Raw genomic sequence first — 26,325 nt, 5'->3', positions numbered from 1 at the left:
TAATTAGAGTGGAAGGACTTTTATCTTAGAATATATATCTAATTAGAGTGGAATTAGATGTATATTCTAAGATAAAAGTCAAATTTGTTTTTTTGCCTTTAGAGTTCTTATTTACACTTTTTATTGAAAAGATGTGTATTTATAGAAAAAATACAAGTAAGCAAAAGTAAGAAAGGAAAATCCTCCATCATCGCAGCATGTCAAAATAAACATGTTAACATTCTCTCACACGCACTTCCAGGTTTTTTATTTATATGTAATCTTTTTTTTTTTTTTTTGAGTGAAATAGATTTATTTTGGATCTCAGGGACAGAAAGTTTTGTTAATCATACCCTTCTGTTCATGGCACAATTTTGTTACTGGTCTCTATAAGGCTCTACTTTTATTTTAAGAATACAATAAGTGCTTTCATTCTCATATCCCCTTTCCACCCCCCTTCCCCTTGATGTAGAAAATTATTCACCTGTAGTTATTGAGTATCTTTTTGTTTATGTATGGTATATGTATACCATGGAATATTACTCAGCTATAAGGAATAATGAAGATACAACATCTCTATGGTTCTCCTGGAGAGAGTTGGAACCCATTATATTAAGTGAAGTATCCCAAGAATGGAAAAACAAGCATCACATGTACTCACCAGAAAATTGGTTTCCCTGAACATCACCTAAATACACATCTGGGAACGACACCAATCGGATATCAGACTGAGGCGGGGGGTGGGGGAGGGGATGGGGGTATGCCTACACAATGAGTGCATTGCGCACCGTTTGGGGAGTGGTAACACTTGAAGGTGCTGACTCGGGAAGGGGGGGTGGCGGGGAGGGATATAAAAAATTAAAAAAAAAAATTAAAGATACATGCATATAAGACGATATACATTTTGTAAGAACATATATGTAATCTTTTTATGTGTGAAAACTTTTATTGACATCCAAATGAATTCCATTTGTGTGTACTTTTCTGCTTAAAATGCTATGTTAAACACAAAGAAGCCATGAGAAGATGCTCAATATCATTGGTCATTAGGGAGACACAAATCAAAACCACAGTGTGGTGCCACTTCACAGCCACTAGGACGGCTAGAATCTATTACGAGAACGGGAAAATGACAAGTGTTGGCAGACAAATAAGAACCTTCATACCTTCCTGGTGGGAACATAAAATGATGCAGGTTCTGTGGATAACTGTTTGGAGGTTCATCAAAAGTGAAGCACAGAACTGTCCTATGACCCTATCTGAATACAGTATATACCACTGCTAGGTATAGACTCAAAAGAATTGAAAACATGTGTTCAAACAAAAAGCTTGTATGCAAATGTTCATGGCAGCCCTATTCACAATTGCCAAGAGGTGGGAGCAATCCAAATAGGCACTGAGTGTTCCTATCTCTCCGCATCCATGCCAGCATTTATTGTTTTGGGACTTTTTGATAAAGGCCATTCTCACTGGAGATAAGTGATATCTCATTGTGGTTTTGATTTGTATTTCCCTGATGATTAGAGATGTTGAGCATTTTTTCATATGTTTCTTGGCCATTCTTCTGTCTTCTTTTGAAAAGTTTCTGTTCATGTCCTTTGCCCACTTTTTGATAAGGTTGTTTAATTTTTTTCTTGCTGATTTTCCTGAGTTCTAAGTAGATTCTAGTTATCAGCTCTTTATTGGATGTGCAGCACGCAAATATTTTCTCCCATTCTGTAGGTTGTCTGTTTGCTCTTATGATAGTTTCTTTGGCTGTGTAGAAGCTTTTTAATTTGATCAGGTCTCATTTATTTATTTTTTTGTTGCTGTGATTGCCTTTGGGGTCTTCTTCATAAATTCTTTGCCTAGGCCAATGTCTAGAAGAGTATTTCCAACGTTTTCCTCCAGAAATTCTTACAGTTTCACGCCTTAGGTTTAAGTCTGTTATCCACCGTGAGTTGATTTTTGTGAGAGGTGAAAGGTGTAGATCCTGTTTCAGTCTTCTACATGTGGCTATCCAGTTTTCCCAGCACCATTTATTAAATAAGGATTCTCTTCCCCAGTGTATGTTTTTGTCTATTTTGTCAAAGATTAGATGGCTATATGACGATGGTTTTATATCTGGGCTCTCAGTTCTATTCCATTGGTCTATGTCTCTGTTCTTGTGCCAGTGCCATGCTGTTTTAGTTACTATTGCCTTATAGTATAGTTTGAAGTCTGGTAAATTGATGCCTCCCATTTTGTTCTTTTTGTCTAGGATTGCTTTTGCTACACGGGGTCTTCTCTGGTTCCATATGAAGTGTAAAATTATTTTTTCTATATCTGTGAAAATTGAAGTTGGTATTTTAATAGGGATTGCATTGAATCTGTAGATCACTTTGGGTAGTATAGACATTTTAACAATGTTGATTCTTCCCATCCATGAGCATGGTATGGTTTTCCACCTGTTTCATCTTCTGCTATTTTCTTCTTTAGTGTTTCATAGTTCTCCCTATAGAAGTCTTTTACCTCCTTAGTTAAATATATTCCTAGGTACTTTATTTTCTTTGTTGCTATTGTGAAGGGTATTGAGTCTTTGATTTGATTCTCAGTTTGACTGTTATTGGCATATATGAATGCTTCTGATTAGTGTGTATTGATTTTGTATCCTGAGACTTTACTGAATTCATTTATCAATTCCAGGAGTCTCTTGGAACACTCATACACTGCTGGTGGGACTGCGAACTAGTGCAACCTCTGTGGAAAGCAATATGGAGATACCTCAGAGAGATACAAGTAGGTATACCATTTGATCCAGCAATCCCATTACTGGACATCTACCCAAAAGAACAAAAGACATTCTATAAAGAAGACATCTGCCCTCAAATGTTTATGGCAGCACATTTCACAATTGCAAAGATGTGGAAACAACCCAAGTGCCCATCAATACATGAGTGGATTAATAAAATGTGATCTATGTATACCATGGAATATTACTCAGCTATAAGAAATAACGAAGATACGACATCTCTATGGTTCTCCTGGAGAGAGTTGGAACCCATTCTACTAAGTGAAGTATCCCAAGAATGGAAAAATAAGCACCACATGTACTCACCATCAAATTGGTTTTAACTGATCAACACCTAAGTGAACATATAGGAATAACATTCATCGGACATTGGGAAGATGGGAGGGGGGAGGAGGGGATTGGTATATACATACATAATGAGTGCGATGTGCACCGTCCAGGGGATGGACACGCTTGAAGCTCTGACTCAGGGAGAAGGAGGGGCAAGGGCAATATATGTAACCTAAACATTTGTACCCCCATGGTATGCTGAAAAAAAAGATATTTTCACCAGTCTTCTAGAAAATAATAAAAATAAAAACAATGCAGTCAATTTTCCGTTAAATTAAATTTACTCAACTTAAAAAATACATGTATACAATCATTTTATCATTTTCCTTATAAAAATATGTCAAAAAAGACTATATAACATATGTATAGAATAAATAATACAAATGAAACATACACTTATATACCCACCATCCAACGTAATGACAGAACATTACCAGAACCTTTGATGCCCGTTGTGTATTCTTCCATAATCATAACCCTCACTCTTACCCCATAAGTTACCACTATCCAGGATTTTGTTATAGATTTTCACCATCTATATATAAAAAAAAACAAATAGGCACTGAGAGATAAATGGGTAAACAAAATGTCCTCCATCCACACAAGTTACTCAGCCATAAAAGGAATAAAGTAATCTTTCATATTACAACGTGGGTGAACCTTGAACATATTAAACTGTAAGAGAGAAGTCAGTCATGAAAGTTCACATACTTTATGATTTGTTTGTATAAAATGCCCAGACTTGGCAAATACATAGAAACAGAAGGCGGATTGGCGGTTGCCAGGAGCTTGGGGAGGTGGAAATGGGAAGTAACCGCTTCCTAAGTGAAGAATTTCCTCTTGGAATGATGAGACTCTCCTGGACCTAGATAGTGGTGAAGGTTGCACAACATTGTGAATTTACTAAATGCTATGAAATTGTACATCTTAAAATGCTTAAAATGGTTAGTTTTATGTTATGCGGTTTTATTTCAACAAAAAAAATGCTATTTTATTTTTTTGTTAATCTTGTCATTCACATAGGAATATGTCATAAACATCTTTCCGTGACATTAAATCATCTTATGAAATATTATTTGGCTGTCTTTAAAATATTTGTGTTAAGTATTCAAGCCACCCTTTATTTATTTTTTAGAAAGATGGCATTAGGTTAGGAAACAATTTAAAAGTGCTTTGTCTCACTTTTGAGGAATTCTCTGCATACACATTGATGGCTTGAGATATCATTGTCAATTACAAATTGAGTTGCTCTTCCTCAAATAATGTTGGGGTAGATACTTCATTTTTATAGCAATAGATGCACTTATATTCATAGTAGATATGGGTGTGGTGAGACACCTTTCACAGAACAGGTATGGCCTGGAGACTCCACAAACACTGACTTTTTGGTTCCGTTAATAGAGGTAGACCACTGAGAAGGGAGAAGGTGATATTCCAGCTCCCCCAGGTAAATATGTTGATTTCTTCCTCACACCGGTCTTATGGATTAGAGAGATTAACTCACTTGCTTAAGGTCAGTGGTAGGTGGAGTTGGAGTGAATGTGATCAGTGTGGCTTCAGAGGTCATGCCTTAACCTGCAAAGAAAGTGGTTTTCAAAGGGGGTCTCACCCTCGGCACATCAGATCACCTGGGAACCACTTAGTAGATTGGACCCTTTGACAAATGGTGCCTAAATTTTCAACTGTATTAATTTCACTGGAAATACATTCACTCATGTACAAAATAAAATGCACCCAGTGAAAAATATGAGTGCTACATATGGCATTCATTTGCCCAGTTTCTTCTTCATCATAAAGGTAAACACTTGTACTTTTATGTAGCCTTTCATAGTATATTTAGACAAATAATCTGTGTAATTAATCACCCTCTGTCCCATCTTATAATTATATTCAAATTAACATAAATAAAGTTTGTAATATTTAGTGCTCATTTCTGAGCACAGATGGGCCACTTTTTCTCACCAGTTAAAGGATCTGTAAATTGTTTTCAGTTTTGAATAAAACTGCTATGAATATTTGTGTACAGATTTTCATGAGAATTTACATTTTCATAGCTGTCATAGTGGAATGGATGGATCATATTATAAATGCACTTTTGACATTGTAAGAAACTGCCAAACCATTCCTAAAGTGCCTGTCATTTTTAATCCCTGTCAATAATGTATGCAAATTCTAGTTCCTCCACGAACTCACCGGCACTTGGCAGTGTCAGTTTTTTTCCAGCCATCCTTATGCGTGTACGCTGGTGTATCACTGAGACTTTAATTTGCATTTACTGATGACTTATGGTGTTGAACACCTTTTCATGTGCCTATTAGCCACTTGTATATCTTCTTTGGTGAAGTGTCTATTCAAATTTGTGCCCATTAATTTTCCATAGGTTGTTTGCTTTCTTATTGTTGGATTCTGAGACTTCTGTATACATTTTGCATACAAGCCCTTCGTCAGATATGTGATCTGCAAGGGTTTTCTCCTAGTCTGTGGCTTGTCTTTTCATTAAGTTTCTTTCATATAGCAAAAGTTTTAAATTTTTATGAAGTATAATTTATCAATTTTTTCTTTTTATAAATTATGTTTACACTGTTACATGGGAGAACTCTTTTCGTAACCAACAGTCACAGTCATTTTCTTCTATGTTTTCTTCTAAAAGTTTTATAGTTTTAGATTAACATTTAATTGTATGATCTCTATTTAGTAAAATTTTGTGTAAGGTGTGAGGTAAGGTTTGACTTATTTTTATTTCTTAAATTGATCATATTTATTTTTATTTGTTTATTCATTGTTTTTAATTATTGCATGTGGGCATCCAATTATTCCAGTTTCATTTTTGAAAAGATTATTCTTTTTGTGTTCAAATGGTTTGCAGGTTTGTAAAAAATCAATTGACCAAAATTGGGTGGATGTATTTCTGAACTTCCTGTTATGGTCCGTCTTTTGCCGATACCGCAGAGTCATGATTACTATGGCTTTATACAATAGTATGCCTTGAAAGGGGTAATTAGCATGCTTTAAGTATGTTTTCTCTTTTCAATTAATTTTTGGCTATTCTATGTTGTATGTATTTTTATGTAGATTTTATAATCAGCAGGTCTATTTCTACAAAAGGACCTGCTGGGATTTTGGCTGGGATTTCTTTGAATCTGTAGATCAATTGAAAAATAACTAACATCTTCATGATATAGAGTCTTCCAATCCATCAACATTGTATACCTCTCCATTTATTTATGTCTTCTTGCATTTCTTTCATCAATGTCTTGAAGCTTTCACCATGAGGATCCTGCATGTATTTTGTTGAATTTACAGCTAAGAATTTCACTTTTTCTGGTGCAGGAGACTAAAAAAATCTATAGTTTCAAACATTTATTTTCACATTGCTTATAATATTTTACATAGTAGGGGTTGGCACACTTTTCCTATAAAGGGCCATGTAGTAAATATTTTAGGCCTTGGATATCCCTTCTGGTTCCTTCTCCTTCTTTTCCTTTTACAATCTTCTAAAATATAAAAAACATTCTTAGCTCATAGACCATAAAAAACAGGCCATGGGCCATATTTGGTCCATAGACCATAGTTTGTTGACCCCTGGAATACAGAAATGGAATTGAGTTTTATATATTGGCTGTGTGTCCTGCACTCTGTTGAGTCATTGCCACTGGTTTACAAATAATGCTGCTATTTCCTCATTGTCAAAGAAATTTCTATTGGCTTCACTTTCTCACCAGCTGCGGCTCCATATCTTTGCTCCATGATGCAGCAAACTCCTTCAAAGAGTCACTTGCACGTCAGGGTGTCAGATTTCTCCTCTCCCACTCCAACAGGCTTTGGGATCCCCGAGGGGAGTGATGGGGAATGGATGAGAGAGGGAGCAGGGACACTTTATGTCTGTGGGTCCCCAGGACTCTGCTGCACCTGAGTGTGTAGTTCTCAAACCACACCCAGGCCTGGTCCCGTCAGGGGCTACCCTGGGGGGAGTCTCCTTCCTCTCCTGAGTGTGAAGGATGCTCCCCCTTCTGCTGGATGGTTTGGGGACAACGGGCTCTAAGGAGTCTGGTCTCCATTAGTTCAATGTCCATGTGTTTGTTTTTGTGACATACGTGAGCGTGTGCCTGTGTGTATGTTAGTGTGTATGATGTGTGCATGTGTGGGTTCACGTGTGTATGTGTGCATGTGTGTGTGTGTACTTACATACTGTGTTGGAGCGTGACTGTGGTGTGTGCACATGTGTGTGTGTGTGTGTGTCGGTGTCACTGAGAGGCTGTAACAGCCCACACCGGCTGTGCTCCTGCTCACCACTGAAGCTGAAGTCAGAGCCCCTGCCGGGTCCCCAGGTCTGACCCTGGCAGCGCCGGCAGGACGTTCTGGAGAAATAACACCCTTGAAAGCAGCCCTGAGTAATGGCGGGTGGGTGTCGGTGGATCGATGCCCCTGTCCCCTCGCTCTGGGATGACTCCGAGGTGCATGTCCTGTGCTGTCTCCCAGAGGCACCAGGCAGGGCCGAGCCCCTGCTGCCCACAGTGGACGTTCCTCTAATGAGTCCCCCTGACTGCTGGGTTTTCTTTCCCGTCTCACTTCCCTGCTGCCCTACTGGTGTTTCCTGGGATTGCCTCCCAGTTGAATTCTTGTCTTAGGGTCACCTCCAGATGAAATATTTGCATTCAAATCTTTGCATCAGGATCGACTTCCCGGGAACCCAAGGGAAGGCACGCACGTCAGCTCTCTCCTCTAACCTCCTTCAGCCTATCATCGTGTCCTGTTCATGGACGAGGACTATGATGCTCAGAGTAGGCAAGTCACCTTCCCAAGGTCACACAGCTGACCAGTGGCAGAGTCTGGCTTTGACCATGGCCTGTCTGTCCCCAAACTGGGCACTCGCTCCTCTCCTGAGAGACTCCTCCCTGCTAAGGGCCACAGGAATTCATGAGGGATGTTCAAAGCCAGGAAGTTTCCTGATGTTTGTGCCAGAGGGTCCCAAGGTCATGGCCGGTGCCCATGTCCCTGTTCTGCCATCAGAGTAATAAAGTCAAGCACGCTGGGTACTGACTGTGTGCTGGGGATTCTTGTAAGCACTTTCCTCATTTCAACTCATTTAATTGTCACAGTCACCTTGTTATTAGCCCCCCTTTTCAAGTTAGAAAACTGAGGCACAGAGAGGTATAGAGACTGGCCCAAAGTCACACAGCTGTTCTGAATTTGAACCAAGCTGTCTGTACCCGGAGTCCTTGTTTTTAACCACGACCCTCTCTGCCTTCTCACCAGTCAGGTAGATTGAGTGCTACTATGTGTCAGGCATGATGCTAAGCAATTTCCTTTAAAAATATAATTTACAATTATATAGATCAGTAAGTATAACTAAAAATGCTATGCAGCTTTTGCATAAGAAAAGGAAACACTTGGTAAGTGTAGGCCTTTATAAGCAAAATTCTACCTTCCACTCCCCCTTCCCATTCCAACGGCTGGAGTAGTTTTTCCTTTATGCCTGTACAAACACCAACGCCCACAAGATTGGTTTGTCTGGGAGTCCCCTCACTTTGGGGAACGTGGCAGTGGGGTCCTGGCAGGGATCTCAAAATGGTCTGAAGGAAGGGGTTGAAGAAGGGGCCACTTCCAAGGGTGTGGGCAGCGTCCAGGGAAGCCGTGGGGGAGGGGGCAGCACCCTGGGGTAGCATCGTCCAAGAGCTGTCTCCACCGCCAGGGCTGGGGATCCAGGGAGCAGCTGTTCCTGGAACCCAGAGGGAGACTCTGTAGCTGACCGAGGATAGCAGAGGACAGAATCCCCCTTTGACCAAACCCCCTCTCCTGATTTGAGTGGAGGCTGCAGCAGGTGCCCACAGACTCCTGCAGAATCCCACTGCTCACAACGGGTCAGCCCCACCTCCGAGAGCCTGCAAAGCCTGGGGTTCGCTCAGCGCCTTTGCCCTGGGCGGTCCCCTTGCTGCTGACTAAGCAGACGCTTACAGAAAGAGGAAAATTCCGTCTCTCCTCCTGCAGCCTCCTCTGCTCCTTTCGACTGATGTGCTTGGAGTCCCCTCCCTCAGTTCTGGATGAGAAACACCCTTTCCGCCTCCACAGGGATGCTCTGTGGACCCCACCCTGGGTCCTTCCTTTCTGGGGCTGGGGCTGCTGGGGCGGCGGTGTTGGCAACTGCTCAGCACTGACACCAACCAAGGGGTCCCGCCTGGGGAGGTGGGGACCAACTACTGTGGGTGGGCTGGACTTTTCTGACGCTTTCCTTGGGCCAGTGCTCCCCAAACCAGCTCATGTGGTCTCCTGGTACCTCTGCCAAGACATTGGCAGCCTCGCCCAGTGGATCTGGCCCTGGCCGCGCCTTCAGGGGCTGGTTACTGCTCCTGATTTGTATCACCAGAAATGGGATGCAGCAACCGCCTCCCACCTGAGGCTGAGCGGGTTTCATCACCACTGTGCGTCTGCAGCAAGGCGGGTTCCTGCTTCCCCTGGAGCGGGAGGGAGGCTGCTCCGAGGCTGTTTAGTTCAGCACGAATTGGGAAGGAAGCAAGAAGGACAGACACACTTTTTGCATCATCCCATCGCAGCATGGCGTGCTGGGTCTACACGCTCTGGGCATGGCTTCAGGGGGTGGTTCTTATCCATGGTCCCTTTTACGTGTCACTCAGGTTTCTGCTCAAAGGTCACCTCTTGGAGAGTGCCTCCCTGGTCACAGAGAAGGTCCAGAACAGCCTTCTCTGTCACTTTCTGGCTTGTGTTATTCTGGGATGTGACCACCACCATGTGACTTGGTCTTATACACTTTTGTTTTCCCCCATCAGACACGAGCACCACAATGACAGAGACTTCGCCTGTCTTCTTCAGCTCATGCCTGGGTCGCAGCACTGTGCCTGGTACCATGTAGGGGCTCAAGTAAACTTCATTGCTGAAGAACAGTGCAGAGTCACTGTGCATTTTACCTAGGAGGATTTAAGGCTCAGAGAGGGCAAGCGACTTACCCAGGGACACACAGCCGGCCAGTGGCAGAGCATGGATTTGAACTCAGTTCTGCTGAATCCAGAACTTGTTCCCCCCTGACATTTGAGGAAAGGAAATGTGAAACCACAACCAGCGTGCAGCCCGCACGCTTGTCCTAGAGACTCCAGGCTGACTCCGGGGAGGTGTGTCTTCTTGGCGACACAAAATTTAATGTTTTAATTTGTTTTAATGTTTAAATTTATAGCAGCTCAGTGTGAAAACAAAGCAACGGGGACGTGTAGGAAATGAAGTGTCTGTACTCCAATTCTACGTCCCTCCCTTCCAATGTGATATGTGAATTCTTCTGGAATTTTTTATACAAATGTACACACACAGACACACACAGGCACTGCCACATTTTATATAGAGATGGGAGCATCACTCACGTATCATTTGAGATTGGCTTTTCCCTGCTTCCTCTGCTTTGCTGATGCAACACTTGCTAAGCCCTGTGAAGCTTCATGAGGCCCATTTTGCAGACGTGAATACCAAGGTTTATAAGCTGATGGGTGCTGTGTGAGGCTGGTCACGCAGAGTGACCTCCACTGCTGCTCTGACTCACTTGCCCACTGCCTGCTTTCCGGTGGGGTGGGAGGGCCCTTGGAGAGAAGCACCAGCCTCCGTCTTCCCTAGGTGACCCCTCCCCACAGCACTCGCTGGGGACATGGTGTCAGTCAGGATGTGTGATTTGGCAGCTGAGAAGTTCCTTGTTGGATGAGAAACCACTGGAGAGACTCCAGCTTCCTGAGGCTGAAGAAATCCCTGCCTGAGACTTCCTGCTTCCCAAGCTGGTTTGCTTTGTGCCTCCTGCCCCCTGGCCTGGGATCCATCTGCTGGACCTCCCCCTTGCCATGGCTGCAGACACCTGCTGGGGTTTGAAGGAATCTCTGATACCTGTTCTGGATTGGATAATGGACCAAATTTTTCTTCCTTGTCTGGTTTCCCCAGGGACACCGACTGCCATCAGGGCATGGGTGTTGCAGGAGCAACAAGGGCACACTGGACACACTGACTTGTGCACACCACTGGGCACTTCACCCCATGATCAAGGAGGCCCTTTCAATCACACAGCCCTCACCCCCTCTTCTTTTGGCTCCCACTCAAGTACGCCTCCTCCTGGAAGCCCTCCTGTCTCTCTCACTGTGTGTTCTTGATTCTCTATGTGGCCATGGCCCCTCTTTCTACCAGATGTTCCTCCTTGACAGTAGGGACTTGGACGTTGCACCCCCAGTGCCTGGAACAGGGCCCAGCACCGAGCAGGTGCTCAGTGAACACACAGCTGTAGAAGCACCTTGGCAGGTATAGAATTTTCTCCTCGAGTCTGACCCCCAAATCTGAGTGTTCTAATTGTAGATTGAGCACTGCAGAGTCATGACAGCCCGGTTCCCGTCCAGTTTCACCTGGATCTGGTGCCTCAGGCTGTTTGAACGCCTCTGCGCCATGCCCTTTGTTTTTGGTTGGCTGCTAGGCAGGGATGAGCAGGGACCGGGTGGCCCAGCTCAGCCCCTTTCAGCCTTGTCCAGGGTATAAGAACAGACCAGGGGCATAGCAGTCCCAGGAGGAGGGGAGAGGAGATTGTAGGGGGAGAAGACACTCCTGACTGGGTCTCTCTGTCCCCTCACTCTGCCTCTTCCCCTGGGGTCCCTGGGTCTCCCTCCCTGCTCTCAGCCCCTGCGTCCCCATCTGTGAACCCTCCCGTCCCTGCCCCTCTGCACTGGCCCTGAGTCCCCTTCCCTCCCCTGTGCCTCAGGAACTCCCTCTGCACCTGTCTGCCCTGCAGGATGCCGCAGCTGAGCCTGTCCTGGCTGGGCCTGGGGCCGGTGGCCGCCTCCCCGTGGCTGCTGCTGCTGCTGGTCGGGGCCTCCTGGCTCCTGGCCCGCGTCCTGGCCTGGACCTACGCCTTCTATGACACCTGCAGCCGCCTCCGCTGTTTCCCGCAGCCCCCAAAACGGAGCTGGTTCTGGGGCCACCTGAGCCTGGTGAGTACGGCAGCAGGATGGGACTGGGGTGTCAGGGTGGGTGGATGTCCCCAGGGCCGGGAAGGGGCTCAGGGAGCCGGGGGTGGAGGTGGGATGGGGTCTGGGATGGCAGAGAAGGGAGGGCGGCCGAGGGGAGACCCTCTTTCCCACTGCCCCACCAGATCCCTTCCTCCCTCCGTCCAGCCCATGCCCCATGCCTTTCCCGTTCGTGCCCTTCCATGCCCCAAGCCTGCTTCGGGTCAAATTCTGCCCGTCTGTTTCACTGTACTGCACCCCTCTCTTACTTGGGGGCTTCCAGGGCGGGCTGCACAGAGCAGGGACCCCACTCCACCCATAGTCTCATCACTGGACTTGAGACCTCCTCAGGGGCAGCACTGACGGGGCCTGACCCCTGCCTGGGCCATCTCAGTCGGCCTCAGGACAGATTCTGCCTCTCTCCGGCCAGCGGCTTCCCCACAGGGATCGGCTGCGACCCCTGCCCACACACAGCTGGGCCACGGAGAGAAATCGCAGTTTCTCCCCACCCCTTCCTGGGGCAGCTTCCTCCTCTCACCCTAGTGTCCAGTGTCCGTGTTGTCCCGATGTGTCCCAGAGCCCAGCCTGGAACCCCCGTCCTCATGGCTCATGGCTCTTTGGAAAAACCTTCCCCTTGGATGCGATAAACCACTCAACTCCTCTGAGGCTTCTCTGCAGGGGTGCAGGAGAGAGTCACAAAACAGGACAGACGGGTGACATGTAAATTCCCACCCGCCCCCTGTGCAGGGCACCTCATTCTGCACCCAAACTGCCAGCCGGCTCGCTCTGCCGTCCCCTCGTGGGCAACGAGCTGTGTTCACTCACTGCCTCTATTTCCCCGCTCACTCGTCCCCTGCTCCTCAGCCCTATCATGCTCCCTTGAGATGACTGAGACCTCCAGGCCCCCAGATCCCATGGATCCCTCCTGGCCCACCTCGGCCGTCTCCGGCAGCTCTCTGACTGTTGGCTGCCCCGTCCTTCCCCGCACCTCCTCTTCTCCCTCTGTCCTGGGATGCACCTTGGTCCCCAGAGGAAGAGAGCAGGAGGAAGCAGAGATTCCCTCCATCTGTGCAGAATCCAGACACGCAGCTCATTGCCAAGGCCACCCGCCTCTGGAGGCTGCAGGGGGGACGGGCTGTGGCTCCTTCTGGGGAGGTGACAGCCACCTTGCAGCTGCTGTCCTCCTATCCCCATGGCTTTAGGAGGTGGGTGGGCCCCATCTTCCTCCTCCTCAGTCTGTGCCACCCTGACGGTGCCTGGTCTGTTGCCAACGCCACTAGGACCCACCTGGAACACCTGGTGGTGGGGCCGTGACACAGTCTGAAACTTGACGGCCCCTCCCTGCCCAGCTCGTGCATGGCCCCTGCAGAACCCAGGGCCCCTGCTGCTCTGGGCGCCTTGGTCACCTTTTCCTTTCTCTCATTTACTTGCCAAACCCCCTGCGGGGATCTCTGGGGAGACTCAGCCCAGGCTCTGCCCTGGAGGCACCCCCAATCTTGGGGACCCAGGGCTAGAGAGACTGAGACCCCCCCCAATCTTGTGTGGTCAGGGCTGGTCCAGGGAGAGACAGGGGCTGGGGGAGCCCCGAGGGGAATCAAGGTTTCTGCCACTGGGGCAGGCATGCAGGCTTCCTGGAGGAGGGGTTGTTGGAAGCGGGTCTGGAAGGATGAATAGGAATTTTTTAAGCAAAGAAGAGAAGGTGTGTTCCCTGTGGTGGGGTAGCCCGCCCCACGGCCTCAGGTTGGAGAGTGAGCACCTGGCTTTTGAGCAACGAAAGAGAATCGGTGCCACCAGAGTGACCAGGGCAGAGAAAAGGGGTTGGGGAGGTGGGGATTGGGGTTAATACAGATGGCGGTGGGGAGCCGTGCAGGGTATGTCAGCAGTTTGCAGGAAAATGACAGAGCTGTTTGAGCCACCCTGAGTCTGGAGGTCTGGGCTGTCCAGGGGGCTGCCCAGAAAGTGGCTGGCAGTGGGGGCTTTGGGGTGTCAGGGCTGAGAAGGGGACTGAAGCTGGGTTCTGGGAGAATGAGTGACCCCCGAGAGAGAGGAGGGCTCAGGGCTGAACCCAGGAACCCCAACATCATTGGAGGTCAGGTGGAGGAGAAGAAGTGAGATATCAGAGAAGGAGCTGCCAGAAAAGTGGGAGGGAAACCAGGGGACGGAGCTGTCCTGGAAGCCAGGAGGAAAGTGTCTAGAGGAAGCGCCTTGTCAGCTGCAGCGCCCTCCTTCAGTTGTCTGTGTCTGCCTCCATCTGTCCCTCTTTCTGTCTCTCTCCATGTGTCTGTGGCAGATGCTGTTGGTATCCTTCCCAGAGCCCTCCACAGGCCAGGGTGCCCTCTGCCACCTGCTGTGAGTGTGGTCCCCACTATTCACGGCTGTCCCCTAATTCTGAGAATCACCCTCAGCTCATGGGAACTTCCAGAGATGGGGGCTTGCTAAGAAACATCTGGGAGGCTGAATCCCTCACTCCCAGGGTGGGGTGGGATCCTGCTGCCAGTAACTGACTGCTAGGGGTATGCAAACGCCCAGTTCTCCCTGCTTCTGAGTGGTGCAACTCCGTGATGCAATGCACCCTTGGGGCATCCCCAGGGGCTCAGGCGGCAGCCAGACATTAGCTGAGCCCACATCCTTGTTATACTAGTCATGATCTAGAACTACCTGTGACCTCAGGCTGAAGACAGTTTCCAACTGAGTTGCATCTTTGAGCTGCCTGTGGGATTGGCTGAGGCCAGGCTTAAGTTGAGCCCACATTTTTGCACGCTCCCCGAGGCTGGCATGAAAAAGTTCCCAGGTCTGCAGACGGGAATCCATTGGCTGTGACCTGGGAAGATGTAGGAAACCAGCCCTGATGCTGAAGTCCTGAGGTCACACTGCTGCCCTTTGGGGACCTCGCTCTGTGGCTGCTCCCAGGGCTGGAACCACTCCCAAGATGAGAAAATCCATCTTTTCCATCCAAGGTGGGCCTCTTTGTGGGCCCTGGGATGAATGCTTGGGACTTTGAGACAGTCCTGATAGGGAAGGAGCAGGAGGAAGCAGAGATTCCCTCCACCTGTGCAGAAACTGGACACGCCAGTCACTGCAGAGGCTGCGCCATGTCTGGAGGCTGCAGGGGGGCCCTACTGTGGCTCCTTTTGGAGTAGTATATTAGTCACAGTCCCCCAGAATCAGTAAGATATATACATATAGATACAGGTACAGAGAGATAAGAGGGAATTTATTGTGGAAATTGGCTCAGGTGATTATGAAGGTTGAGAGGTCCCATGGTACATTGTGTGCAAACTGGAAAACCAAGGAACCAATCCACCATGAGTCCAAAGGTCTGAGAACTTGGAAGCTGCTGGCATAAGTCCCAGAGTCTGAAAGACAGAGTAGCTGGAGTTCTGATGTTCAAGGAGAAGGCGGATGTCCCAGCTCCAGAAGACAGAGCCAAGTCCCCTCCTCCACCTTTTTGTTCTCTCTGGGCCCTCAATGGACTGGATGGTGCCTGGCCCCACTGGGGAGGGCATACCTTCCTTTGGCAGTTTGCTGATTCAAATGCTAATCTCTATGGAAACACCCTCGCAGACACACCCAGAAAAATGTTTACCAGCTATCTGGGCATCCCTTAGCCCAGTCATGTTGGCACCTGAAATTATTTGTCACAGGAGGTGACGGCCCTGCCTTGCTTGCAGGTCATGAACACGGAGCAGGGGATGCGGGAAGTGACTCAGCTGGTGGCCACCTGTCCCCAGGGCTTTATGAAGTGGCTGGGCCCCACCCTCCCTGTCATCACTTTGTGCCACCCCAACTTCGTCCGATCTGTCCTCAATGCCTCAGGTACCATGCGGAGCTAGTCGTGGTGGTGCTGTGCCATGTCTGAGGGCTTCCAGCTCCTCCTGCCCCAAGCCACTGTGTGGCCCCTGCAGTACCCGGGTCCCTCCCTCCTTCTGCTCCCTCAGCCACCTTCCTCTTCTCTACATGTACTCAACCAGCCCCCACCTCAGCATCACCTGTGTTCTGGACACCACTGGCCTCACTCTTTCTATGCCAGGCAGGATGAGGAAGGGAAATCCCTGGTTGGGAGCCCACCCCTCACTTCTGAAGTTCCCACCTGCTCCTTTCCATGGCTTCTGAGGGTCTGTTTCTTCTGTCAGACACCATCAGACCCAAGGACATGGTCTTCAGCAAGTTCCTGAAGCCCTGGCTGGGTGAGTACCTGCAGGTGAGCAGGGCTGGGGACAACCTTGTGGGGCCAGGAGAAGGTGCTGTCTTTGCCCACTGCCCTTGGCTGTCCTATTAGGGGAGGGGCTCCTGCTGAGCACTGGTGACAAGTGGAAACACCGCCGTATCATGCTGACACCCGCCTTCCATTTCAACATCCTGAAGCCCTATGTTACAATTTTCAACAAAAGCGTGAACATCATGCATGTGAGTTCCTTAAACCCAGAGTCCCAGCTGGAGCCTTGGGGGCAAAGGGACCTCAGAGAGACCTGATCTAGAGTCCTGGATGTGATGGGTGATTTTGGAGCCATTGCTCGTCCTCCCCCAGCCTCAGTTTCCCCATATGTAAAATGGAAATAGCAATTCCCCCTTTGAAGGGTAGCTAAGATGACTTAGTGGAGTCATGTCCCTGGCACATAGTAGGTGCTCAGAAGGCATTAGTTTTCAGTATTTCTCACAGAAGCCCTGTGGGCTGTTGAGTATGGATGATAATAATGAAACTTATAAAGTAACTCTTTCTGCATAACTTTAAAACTCTTAAAACACTTTAAAAGTCACTGGCTTGAAAGAATTAGTATTGGTTATTGATCATGAAAGGACAGGTAGGCAGGGCCATTCTTCTTATCCCGGCTGGGCTCCCTCCTATGTCTGTGGTCATGAGTGTGTCTGGTAGAACACTTTGCAGATCCAAGCTGAGCTCTGTCTCATGTGTGGGGCTGGCTGTAGGCTGGTCTAGGATGACTTTGGTGGGCCAACTGGACTCCTGCATTTGTTCTCCATACTCCAGTAGCTTGCTCATGGGCTGGAGGTTCCAGAGAGTGCGTAGAGACATTCAGAAGGGGCACATCATGAGATCACCTTCCTTTATCGGCTGGAGCAAGTCCCAAGGCCAGCTGGAATTCAAGAGGTGGAGAAATAGGTTCTGCCTCCCAATGGAAGGAGATGCAAAGTCTCATTGAAAAAGGCTGAGGATATAGGGAGAGATGAAAAATTGGGGACATTTCTGTCATTACCTGCTTCTATGCTAAAGTGGAGGTTGATAATGAGAGCTAACATTTACTGAGTACTCACTGCATACCAGAAAAACATGCCAATTCCATGATACATGTTGTCTGATTTAATTTTCACAACCCTATGAGGTAGAGATGACTGTGATGGCCACATGATGGATGATGAAACTGAGGATCAGAAAGGTCAGGGAGCTTGCCCAAGTTCAACTAGCTAGTAAGTGAGCTAGGGGTGGAGGGGCAGGGGTCCCAATCTGGTTTATCTGGCAGCAAAGCAGGTCAACTTAACTTGTATTGAAGATGTGAGTAGGGGAGACCTAGGGGAGGGCAATGGGTTGACCAAGGGCACTCAGAGCATAGGAGACAGTGCTGGAACTTGAACTCAGGTCTCCTAACTCCCAGCCTTGGGAGTCTTCATCTCGTAATAGTAACAGCTTCCTCTCCCACCCACCTCTGGTCCTCCCTGGGGGTGGGTGCCTTGGGCAGAGGACCAGGAGTCTGGTTCTAGGGAGTCTATCCTGGTGGTGGGAGTTCGGGAGGGGCTCAGGGGATCCAGGGCCTGGCTCCAGCCTTGTCCCCTCCTCTGGCCAGGTCAAGTGGCAGCGCCTGGCCTCAGAGGGCAGTGCCCGTCTGGACATGTTTGAGCACATCAGCCTCATGACCTTGGACAGTCTGCAGAAATGCATCTTCAGCTTCGACAGCAATTGTCAGGAGTGAGTCCTTGCCCAGGGTGTGGGATCTTGAGAGTAGGTGGAGGAAAGAGGACTGGTCAGAGCAACCAAAAGAACCTTCCTGGAGGAGGTGAGCCAGAACTGGGCATTGAAGGACCCTGAATAGGAGAGAGAATGAGCAGTTCCTCCAGGTAGGTGTAACTGTGTGTGTGAAGGTAAGGAGGATAGGCCAAGCAGAGCATGTGCAACAGGCATTAAGGAGACACCTTGGAAATGAGTTTGTTGGGGAGGGGGGTGTAGGCAATGGCTATATCTCAAGGACGTTGAAAGGCCAGGCAAAAGAGTATAAACTTTATTCAAGTTTTCCAGGGAGCCACGGAGCAGATGACAGTCATGGTCAGAGCTGAGCTTGGACATTTGACTCTGTAGAGAATTGACTGTTACACAGACAGAATGGGGGGAGACCTGGACAGGAGGAGGTCTGAGCTTGGTGGGGAAAATGGGACAGATTTGGGAGAAACCATGGAAGAATGGGCAGGACCATGTGTTGAGTAAGAAAGAGAGAAAATGAACATGATGCCCAAGCTCTGCCCTGGGAACCTGGAGCATGAGGCAGCTCACAAAGAGTGGGAGGTGGAGAGAGAAGTGGGTGCCGAGGGCACTTTTTTTTCTGGATGGAACGTGGTTCTGGGATTCTGACTGGGAAGTGATCCCAGGGTTTGTGTATGTTAATGAGCTGCTTCCTCTCCCTGGCCTGGTCCTGCAGGAGTCCCAGTGAATACATTGCTGCTATCTTGGAGCTCAGTGCTCTCATATTAAAGCGGTACAAGAAGATCTTCTTGCACATGGACTTCCTGTACTACCTCACTCCCAGTGGGAAGCGCTTCCGCAGGGTCTGCAACCTGGTGCGCAACTTCACGGTTCCCGTCATCCAGGAACGACGCCGCACTCTTGCCACCCAGGGTGTTGATGACTTCCTCAAGATCAAGACCAAGTCCAAGACTTTGGACTTCATTGATGTGCTTCTGCTGGCCAAGGTGGGCTTCTCTGGGATTTGAATTCATGAGGCAAAATAGACAGTGATGTCAAATGTCAGTTCAAACAATTTCAACTTGATTCAGAGGGCACTGGGAAGCTATGGAAGGCACTTGAGGAAGGGAGGGACAAATCACAGATAGGTTTTTGAGGTGACTCCTGTTTGGTGCTTGGGGAGAGCAATCAGGAGGCAGGAGACCCGGGAAGAAGCCTGTGGGGAAGTTCTGGAGAAGACAACGGCAGCATCCTGCTTGGATGATAGGTCTTCAGGAATTTTTCAAGTTGGACTCAGGTGCCCTTAGAGCTGGTGTGATTCAGGGGTTTTGCCTTGTTTCCAGGATGAAAATGGGAAGGAGTTGTCAGATGAGGACATACGAGCAGAGGCTGACACCTTCATGGCTGCAGGTGCGGTTCCAGTATACCACTGCCATGAGGACAGAGGTCTCTCCATCCCAGGGATGTGGTGGGTGGACCCTGGATCACTCCATTCTGCCCATCCTTTCCTCCTCCCCACCTCCCTGAAAGCCTCAATGTGTGGGCGCTGTCCACACCTGGGTGCTGAAGCAGCCCAGAGACTCAAGCCTGCCTGGCTGCCCCTCAGGCCATGACACCACAGCCAGTGGCCTCTCCTGGGTCCTGTACAACCTTGCGAAGCACCCAGAATACCAGGATCGCTGCCGGCAGGAGGTGCGAGAGCTTCTGAGGGACCGCGAGCCTAAAGAGATTGAATGGTGAGTGCAGGTCCTCATGGCATGTTCCTGAGCCCCTCTCATTGGCTGCCCAAGTGGGAAGGGGAAGACCTTTATCCTGGTTGGGCCATTATTGCCTAGGGGCAGTAGGAGCAGAACCCAGAAGCAGGGTCTGGTACCCAGCCTGGCTAGCAAAGGAAAGCTTGCAGGCTTTGGGGTGGAAACATCAGGGAGTCCATATTTACTGTCCCATAACTTGCTATGTGACATTAGTAAAGCAATATTCTCTTCTGAACTACTTTCTCCTCTGTAAATGTGGACAAATTTCTACCCCGCAGGGCTTCTTGGAGAATTAGTGACAATGTACGTAGAGCAGATGCCTCCCAGCATGTATTCAGTCAACAAGCTTCTCCTCCACCCACTTGCTTTTCTGGCTAAAGTTGCATTTTTGCAAGACCTTCACCCTCCTTAATTTTTGCCCTTCCTTCTAATTCACACCTTACCGTCTATTCCACTGATTTACAAAAATCTTAGTGAGTAAAAGTCTTCTGTCTCTTCGTTCAGTAAACACTTCCACACTGCCTTATCTTTTCTAACTTGGGGTCCATCCTACAAGGTCAACGCTGGGACAGAAGGAAAAGGCGGGGGGGAGAGGGAAGCAGTGAATGCAAACTCACCACGCTGGGCGTGGGGACAGGACAGCACTTCCACTCAAGGGGACAGCCGTGCAAAGGCCAGGATGGAGGCATGCACCAGGGAGCCTGATGTGTTTGGAGGGTGAGGAGCAGTAAAGGTGTCTGAATCCTTGTGAAATGCACAGTGTGAGGAACAGGGAGGGGCTCCCGATGAGGCTGGAGCTGGTAATGGAAGCCCTTCTGGGGATGCCATGGAAACCATGTAAAGAGATTGGACTTTAACCTGATGTGTGTCAGTTCAAGTCCTTTGGGAAGCTGATGTTAGATAACAGCTAAAAGTGGGCAGGGATGCTATTGTTAGGGAAGTCAGACACTGGGAAGAAATGGTAAGACACTAGTGAATGTCCATGCTCAGGCATTGGCTGGGGGCTGCTCAAGATAGTCTTGGCTTGAATGGTGCAGAGCCTGAAGATCCTATGGTTGGAGGCTAGCAGCTCACCGAAATCCTTACAGCTGGATGGCAAATTCTTTCTTGAAGAGAGTTCCATGACTAACATTGGAGAGCAATGCGGAGCCATGGGAAATGTTTGAGCAGGAGAGATACAGGTCAGATCTGGGTATTAGAAATATCTCTCTGTGGCTATGGGGGCAAACTGGAGGGGATGAGATGGGGGTTGAAGGTCCAGAGAACAGTTTCTGGGCCAGTGGCTGAAGGATTGGGAGGAGGTGCTGGACTGGACACACGTTATGGGGTGATGTCAACTTCAAGGCTTCACTTAGTATAGCAATCCTGTGAAGTAGGGAGACATTTTTGTGCTTCCCCTAACTTCAAAATAATTATGCACTTGGTAAAAATTCTAACAGTACTAAAGGGTTACAATGAATATAGGCTTCCTTCTCATACCAACATCCCTATTCTTTTCCTCTTCCTGTGTCCTTCCAGACAGTTCAGTCTACGCCCACATTCATCTGTTCACATTCTCTGTCCTCTTGCCCATCTTTCATTCTCTCTGTCTCAGTACAACTGGGAGTACAGGCAGGGCACTCAGGCAGGCGTGTTGACAATACAGCTTCAAGATCTTTTCCTTGTTTACAAAATAAAGTTTTGAAACATTAATTTCGAATGGTAAAATGAATCATCGGAACAAGTCCCCCCACTTTTGTTTTACAAAACAAAACACTGGAGGAAAAATTAGGTTCACTTTTGTCACCTTTGTCCTCAAGCCTAATCCTCTCTTCCATCTTCTGAGAGGTCTCTAGAGCTATCAGTTTGTCATAAAAAAGTCACTTATTCTTTTTCCTCACCAATGTATCGTGGAGCTTTTTCTGAGTGCTGTGTAGCATTCCAGAGTTTATTGGACTCTCCCCTCTGTTGGAGACATTTATGCAAACATTTTCAATTATAGTAGATATTGCCAAATTTCCTGCTAGCATCTCTGTGGTGATTTACCCTCCAGAGTACGATGGGATGACTGATACCTATTCCTCCTTTTCGATAGCCGTATAGGATTCCGTTATACAGATGTGCCATAATTCATCAAAACATTCCCCTGCTAGTGGACATTTGTGTAGACTACAGCCTTTTGCTATAACAAATACAGTGTAGTGAACATCATTGTACACTGACCATTGCTTACACATGTGAGCATCTTTGTAAGACAAATTCCTAGAAGTATGGTTGCCAAACCAAAGACCGTTTGAGCTTTACAATTTTATCGCTATTGGAAAAATCACTCCTACACTCAGATTTTGAGAGTGCCAATTTTCTCTTATCCTCACAAACTGGAAAATGTTTGCCCTTAAATGAAACTGTAAAATGTTTGCCAATCTGATAGGTGCCATGAAATTCTTCATTATTTTATTGAAGATCACTTTAAGTATGGGTAAAATTAAGCATTGTGTTCAACTGTTGATCACCTATACATATTTCTTTCTCTGTGAAGTGTCAGTTTGCATAATTTGTCCTTCCTTCTTTGGGTTCTTCTAGTCTTTTTCTTATTGATTTTGTAGGAACTCTATATATCACCAAAAGTAGTTTTTGTGTTATGCAAAATTCTTCCTCCAATTGTCTTTGACTTTATTTTTTATTTTGGTTTATTTGCTTTAGTTTAGTTTGTTTATTTGTAGGCAATTTTATTAATTCTTTCTTTTAAAGCTTCTCTTTTTATTTTATTAAAATTATGCATGGAAAACTTTTCATACTCTGATATTAAAATATAGTTCAGGTTTATTTTTCCCCTAAATATTTAGAGGGTTTATTTACTTATTTACAAATATTTTATGTATTTAAAGTTTATTAATATTTTAAATATTTAATACTTTTTTCTCTATGAAATCCTTTTTTGTATAAATACTGAGGTAGGAGTCCATTTTTTTTCCTTCAAATGGCTAATTGTCCCAACAGAATCTAATGAATATTTTGTACTTGTCTTATGATTTTAAATAATAGCAGCTTCACAACAAGCTAAAATTACTTATACATTTGGCTTTATTTCTGGACTCTGTTCTTTTTCATTATTTATTAGCCATATATAAACACAAAGAAGTCTTCATTATTATACTTTTAAAATACTTTCATATTTGATAAAGTTGGTTCTGTCTCATTATTTTGTTTTATAAATTTTTTTGAGTTCTTATTTTTCCATTTAAATTTTACGCTCAGGTTAGCTAGTTTGAAAAATACTCTTGGAAATTTTAATTAATTACTTTTTGGGACCTCAGTTGAGTTAACCATGCTCTTCAATTCATGGCCAGTTCTCCTGCTTTTTCCATGCAGTACTTATTTCTTCCCATTTACCCCCATTCTCCACTTCAAAGCCCTCCACCAATATGATTCTAGAGAGATGAGTCTCTCTAAAATTTTATGGGATTCATAAAATTTTTTGTTGGGGTGGATGTATTTTAAAATTGTAAATATGTTCTTATATCCCAGATCTTGTGCTGGTTCTTACTGTTTTCGAAATGGAGCACTGTGGTTTTGTTAGCCATCCATGCTTCTAAGTACACTTAGTTTGTTGCTTTTAACCATCATATAGTCCTTTCCTCTCTCATCCTTTAGTGCTAGATACCCAGGCTGCTTCCATCCCTCCAGTACATTGAACATCTTTGTGCATGTCTCTTTATCTGCTTGTCCGAGAATCTCTCTGGGATATATACTTGGGAGCCAGCTTGCTGGGCGGTAAAACATGCATCGTGTTTCCTTGACCATATACTGGCAGTGGCCACTCAGAATGGCAGCCCCTGTCCACACCATTATCAGGGCATGAGGCCACTCTACCACAAACCTTAGCCAACCCCTAGCATTACCTACCTTGTTAATTCTTGTCTCAAATAAATGTGAAGTGGCATCTCATTGTTAGATAATTTCATCTTCTCTGATAACCAGCAACCTTGAGCATCCCTTGTTAGATCTCCTGTGTTTGAGCTTCCTTGAATTCTTAGATCTAATTCTTTCGCTACTTTTCCCTCTGGTGACTTGTCCTTTCTCTTGATGATTTTCAGGAATACCTTACCTATTCAAGACACCGTTCTAGATTTAGATATTGTTTTAGGTCTATATATTTATTGTGGACATCTTCTCCAGATCTCTTGTTGGAGTGATGGTTCTATCTATGGTGTCTTTTTTTTTTTACACGGAAATTCTCATTTTATACATATTTATTTCTCCTTTTTTCAACTCCCATTTTGTGCTTTTGGGGTTTTAAGAATTCCTACTCTGAGATCACAAAAATGTCTCTTCTGTTATCAACTTTTAACCGTACAGTTTTGCCTTTCTCTTATAGGAAGAGATTCCATTCTGTATATGGTGTAGATGAGGATCTGGTTCTTTCTATTTCCACATTACCACTTGTTTGAATACCTTTTACCAAAGTATCTATCCATTGCCCAGGGTTGTGTGGACACTCCTTTACCAGATGCCAACTACTCACCTATTTATGTGCCTGACTTTAAGCTCTCTGTTCCACGTGTCTGTTTTCCTGTTCTTGCAGCAGAACCCTGGTTTTAAAAATAATTTTATTTCATTAGTATCACCATGCCTTTGTAATAGGTCTTAATACCAGGTAGGTTGGGTTTCTTTCTTCTACCTTTCCTTTCTAAATTGACCTACCTCTTGATGAACATCGACTCTTCCAATTACAATATGATTGTCAACTTCCAAAAAAAAAATCCAGTTATATTTTTTATTAGATTGCATTGAATATATTTGTTAATTTAGAAAGAATTGACACCTTTATATTACATCATCTTGCTGTACAGTGTGAAGTGGGATCTTGTTTATTCAAATAACCTTATAGATCCTTTGTGGAGATTTTTCCCCCTGCTTTGTTAGCTCATTATATACTTTAAAAAACCTTTTCATGCAAATGTATTCACATTTTTAAGGCTACCCCCTGAGTGTTACATCTTGGTCACAGATGCTTCTAAAACTAAAGGCCAAGTTTTCTTCTAGCACTTTGTGACTTTGATTTTCTAGTGCTTAAATCTTGGATTCATCTGGAATTTATCCTGTTATAGGTCTAAGGGTCAAAGAAAGATCATGAGAGGGAGTCACAGGGCATCAGTAGGACTGTGTTTGCTCCCTGGATAATCGTTGGGGGTGCTCCCTAGGGAGGACCTGGCCCAGCTGCCCTTCGTCACCATGTGCATCAAGGAAAGTCTGCGGCTGCATCCTCCAGCCCCGACCATCTCCCGCTACTGTGCCCAGGACGTTGTGCTCCCAGATGGCCGGGTCATCCCCAAAGGTGCCCACAACGGCAGGGGGAGGAGGCTCCTGGGTGGGTGGTGGTCCCATCAGGCAGCTTGGGCCTAGTCCTGACTGTCCCCTCCTCCCAACAGGGAACGTCTGTGCCATCAGCATCTTTGGGATTCATCACAACCCATCAGTCTGGTCGGACCCTGAGGTGCTGCCCCTCCCCCCTTCTCCATCCTGGGACCTGGTGAGGGGGAGGGTTCCTGACTGGTGAAATCAGACACTCCCTCTGCTGTGCCTACATCTGTCTTTTCTGGGGGTGGCTGTGATTCCTGAGAGACCCCACTCAGCAACTCTATCTTGCCCCGTCCCCAGGTCTATGACCCCTTCCGCTTCGACCCAGAAAATTCCCAGGAGAGGTCACCTCTGGCGTTTATTCCCTTCTCGGTGGGGCCCAGGTGAGGCCAGCGGGGATATGAGGCAGAGACTGGATGAGGGTGTTGAGAGTATAGGAGGCAATTTCGTCATATCCCCCAGCCACCAGTGTCTGACTTGTGGGGCAGCTTTTTCAGGGCACAGAGATTTGAACAAGATCCTTGGAAAAAGGGTGTGCTCAGAACCCCCTCTGCTGTCTGCTGGTCTGGGGGCTGGAACTGGGCCAGGTTCAGGGGATACGAGAGCCCACGTGGGGGTCCCAGGCACGGTTATAACCCCCTCTGCCCTTCAGGCTGATCAGGGTGAGGATGGGGGTCCCGGGCCAGGTTCAGGTGCGATGGGGCCCGGATGTGGGTCCTGGGTGCAGTCAGAGTCCCCACCCCCACCCCCGCCCCCAGGAACTGCATCGGGCAGAACTTCGCCATGACCGAGATGAAGCTGGCCCTGGCGCTCACGCTGCTGCGCTTCCGCGTCCTGCCCGACACCGAGCCGCGCAGGAAGCCGGAGCTGATCCTTCGAGCCGAGGGCGGCCTCTGGCTGCGGGTGGAGCCGCTGAGCGCGGGCGCGCAGTGACCCACCACTGCAAGCTTTAGATCCACTCCGACCCCGTCCGCCTGCCTTTGCAGTTTCCCACTGAATGATGAAAGAACATATCTAGCGTTAATTGAGCATTTACTAAGTGCCAGCAAGTTTACATGTACCATGCCATGAAGCAGGTATTATCATTATTAGCTTCCTCATTTGCAGACAGAAGCTCAGAGAGATCAATTCACTTCACCAAGGCAACACGGCGAGGAAGTGGCTGGGCCAGAATTGGGACCCTAGTCTCTGTCTGATGTGAGTCAGCATCCTGAACCATGAAGCCATTCAGGCTACTATACAAATCTCCTCTTCCCTATTAATATGTGA

At 47.0% G+C, this 26,325-nt stretch overlaps 1 protein-coding gene across 1 annotated transcript; it reads left to right on the top strand.

The window, feature by feature from the left end:
• Nucleotides 1-11,841: 11,841 nt before the first annotated feature.
• LOC138383659 (cytochrome P450 4F2-like) lies at nucleotides 11,842-25,989 on the top strand. Its single transcript, XM_069468660.1, has 12 exons — nucleotides 11,842-12,039; nucleotides 15,726-15,870; nucleotides 16,188-16,241; nucleotides 16,334-16,461; nucleotides 17,853-17,974; nucleotides 18,699-18,969; nucleotides 19,306-19,372; nucleotides 19,569-19,698; nucleotides 24,900-25,033; nucleotides 25,128-25,192; nucleotides 25,357-25,439; nucleotides 25,815-25,989. Exons 1-12 carry the CDS (start codon nucleotides 11,842-11,844, stop codon nucleotides 25,987-25,989), a joined length of 1,572 nt encoding a protein of 523 aa, XP_069324761.1.
• Nucleotides 25,990-26,325: the final 336 nt, after the last annotated feature.

Source organism: Eulemur rufifrons, chromosome 6 (assembly GCF_041146395.1).
Source record: "Eulemur rufifrons isolate Redbay chromosome 6, OSU_ERuf_1, whole genome shotgun sequence".
Taxonomy (NCBI): Eukaryota; Metazoa; Chordata; class Mammalia; order Primates; family Lemuridae; genus Eulemur; species Eulemur rufifrons.
Note: the sequence above shows the minus strand (reverse complement) of the source record. Positions and strands in the feature narration are given on the sequence as shown.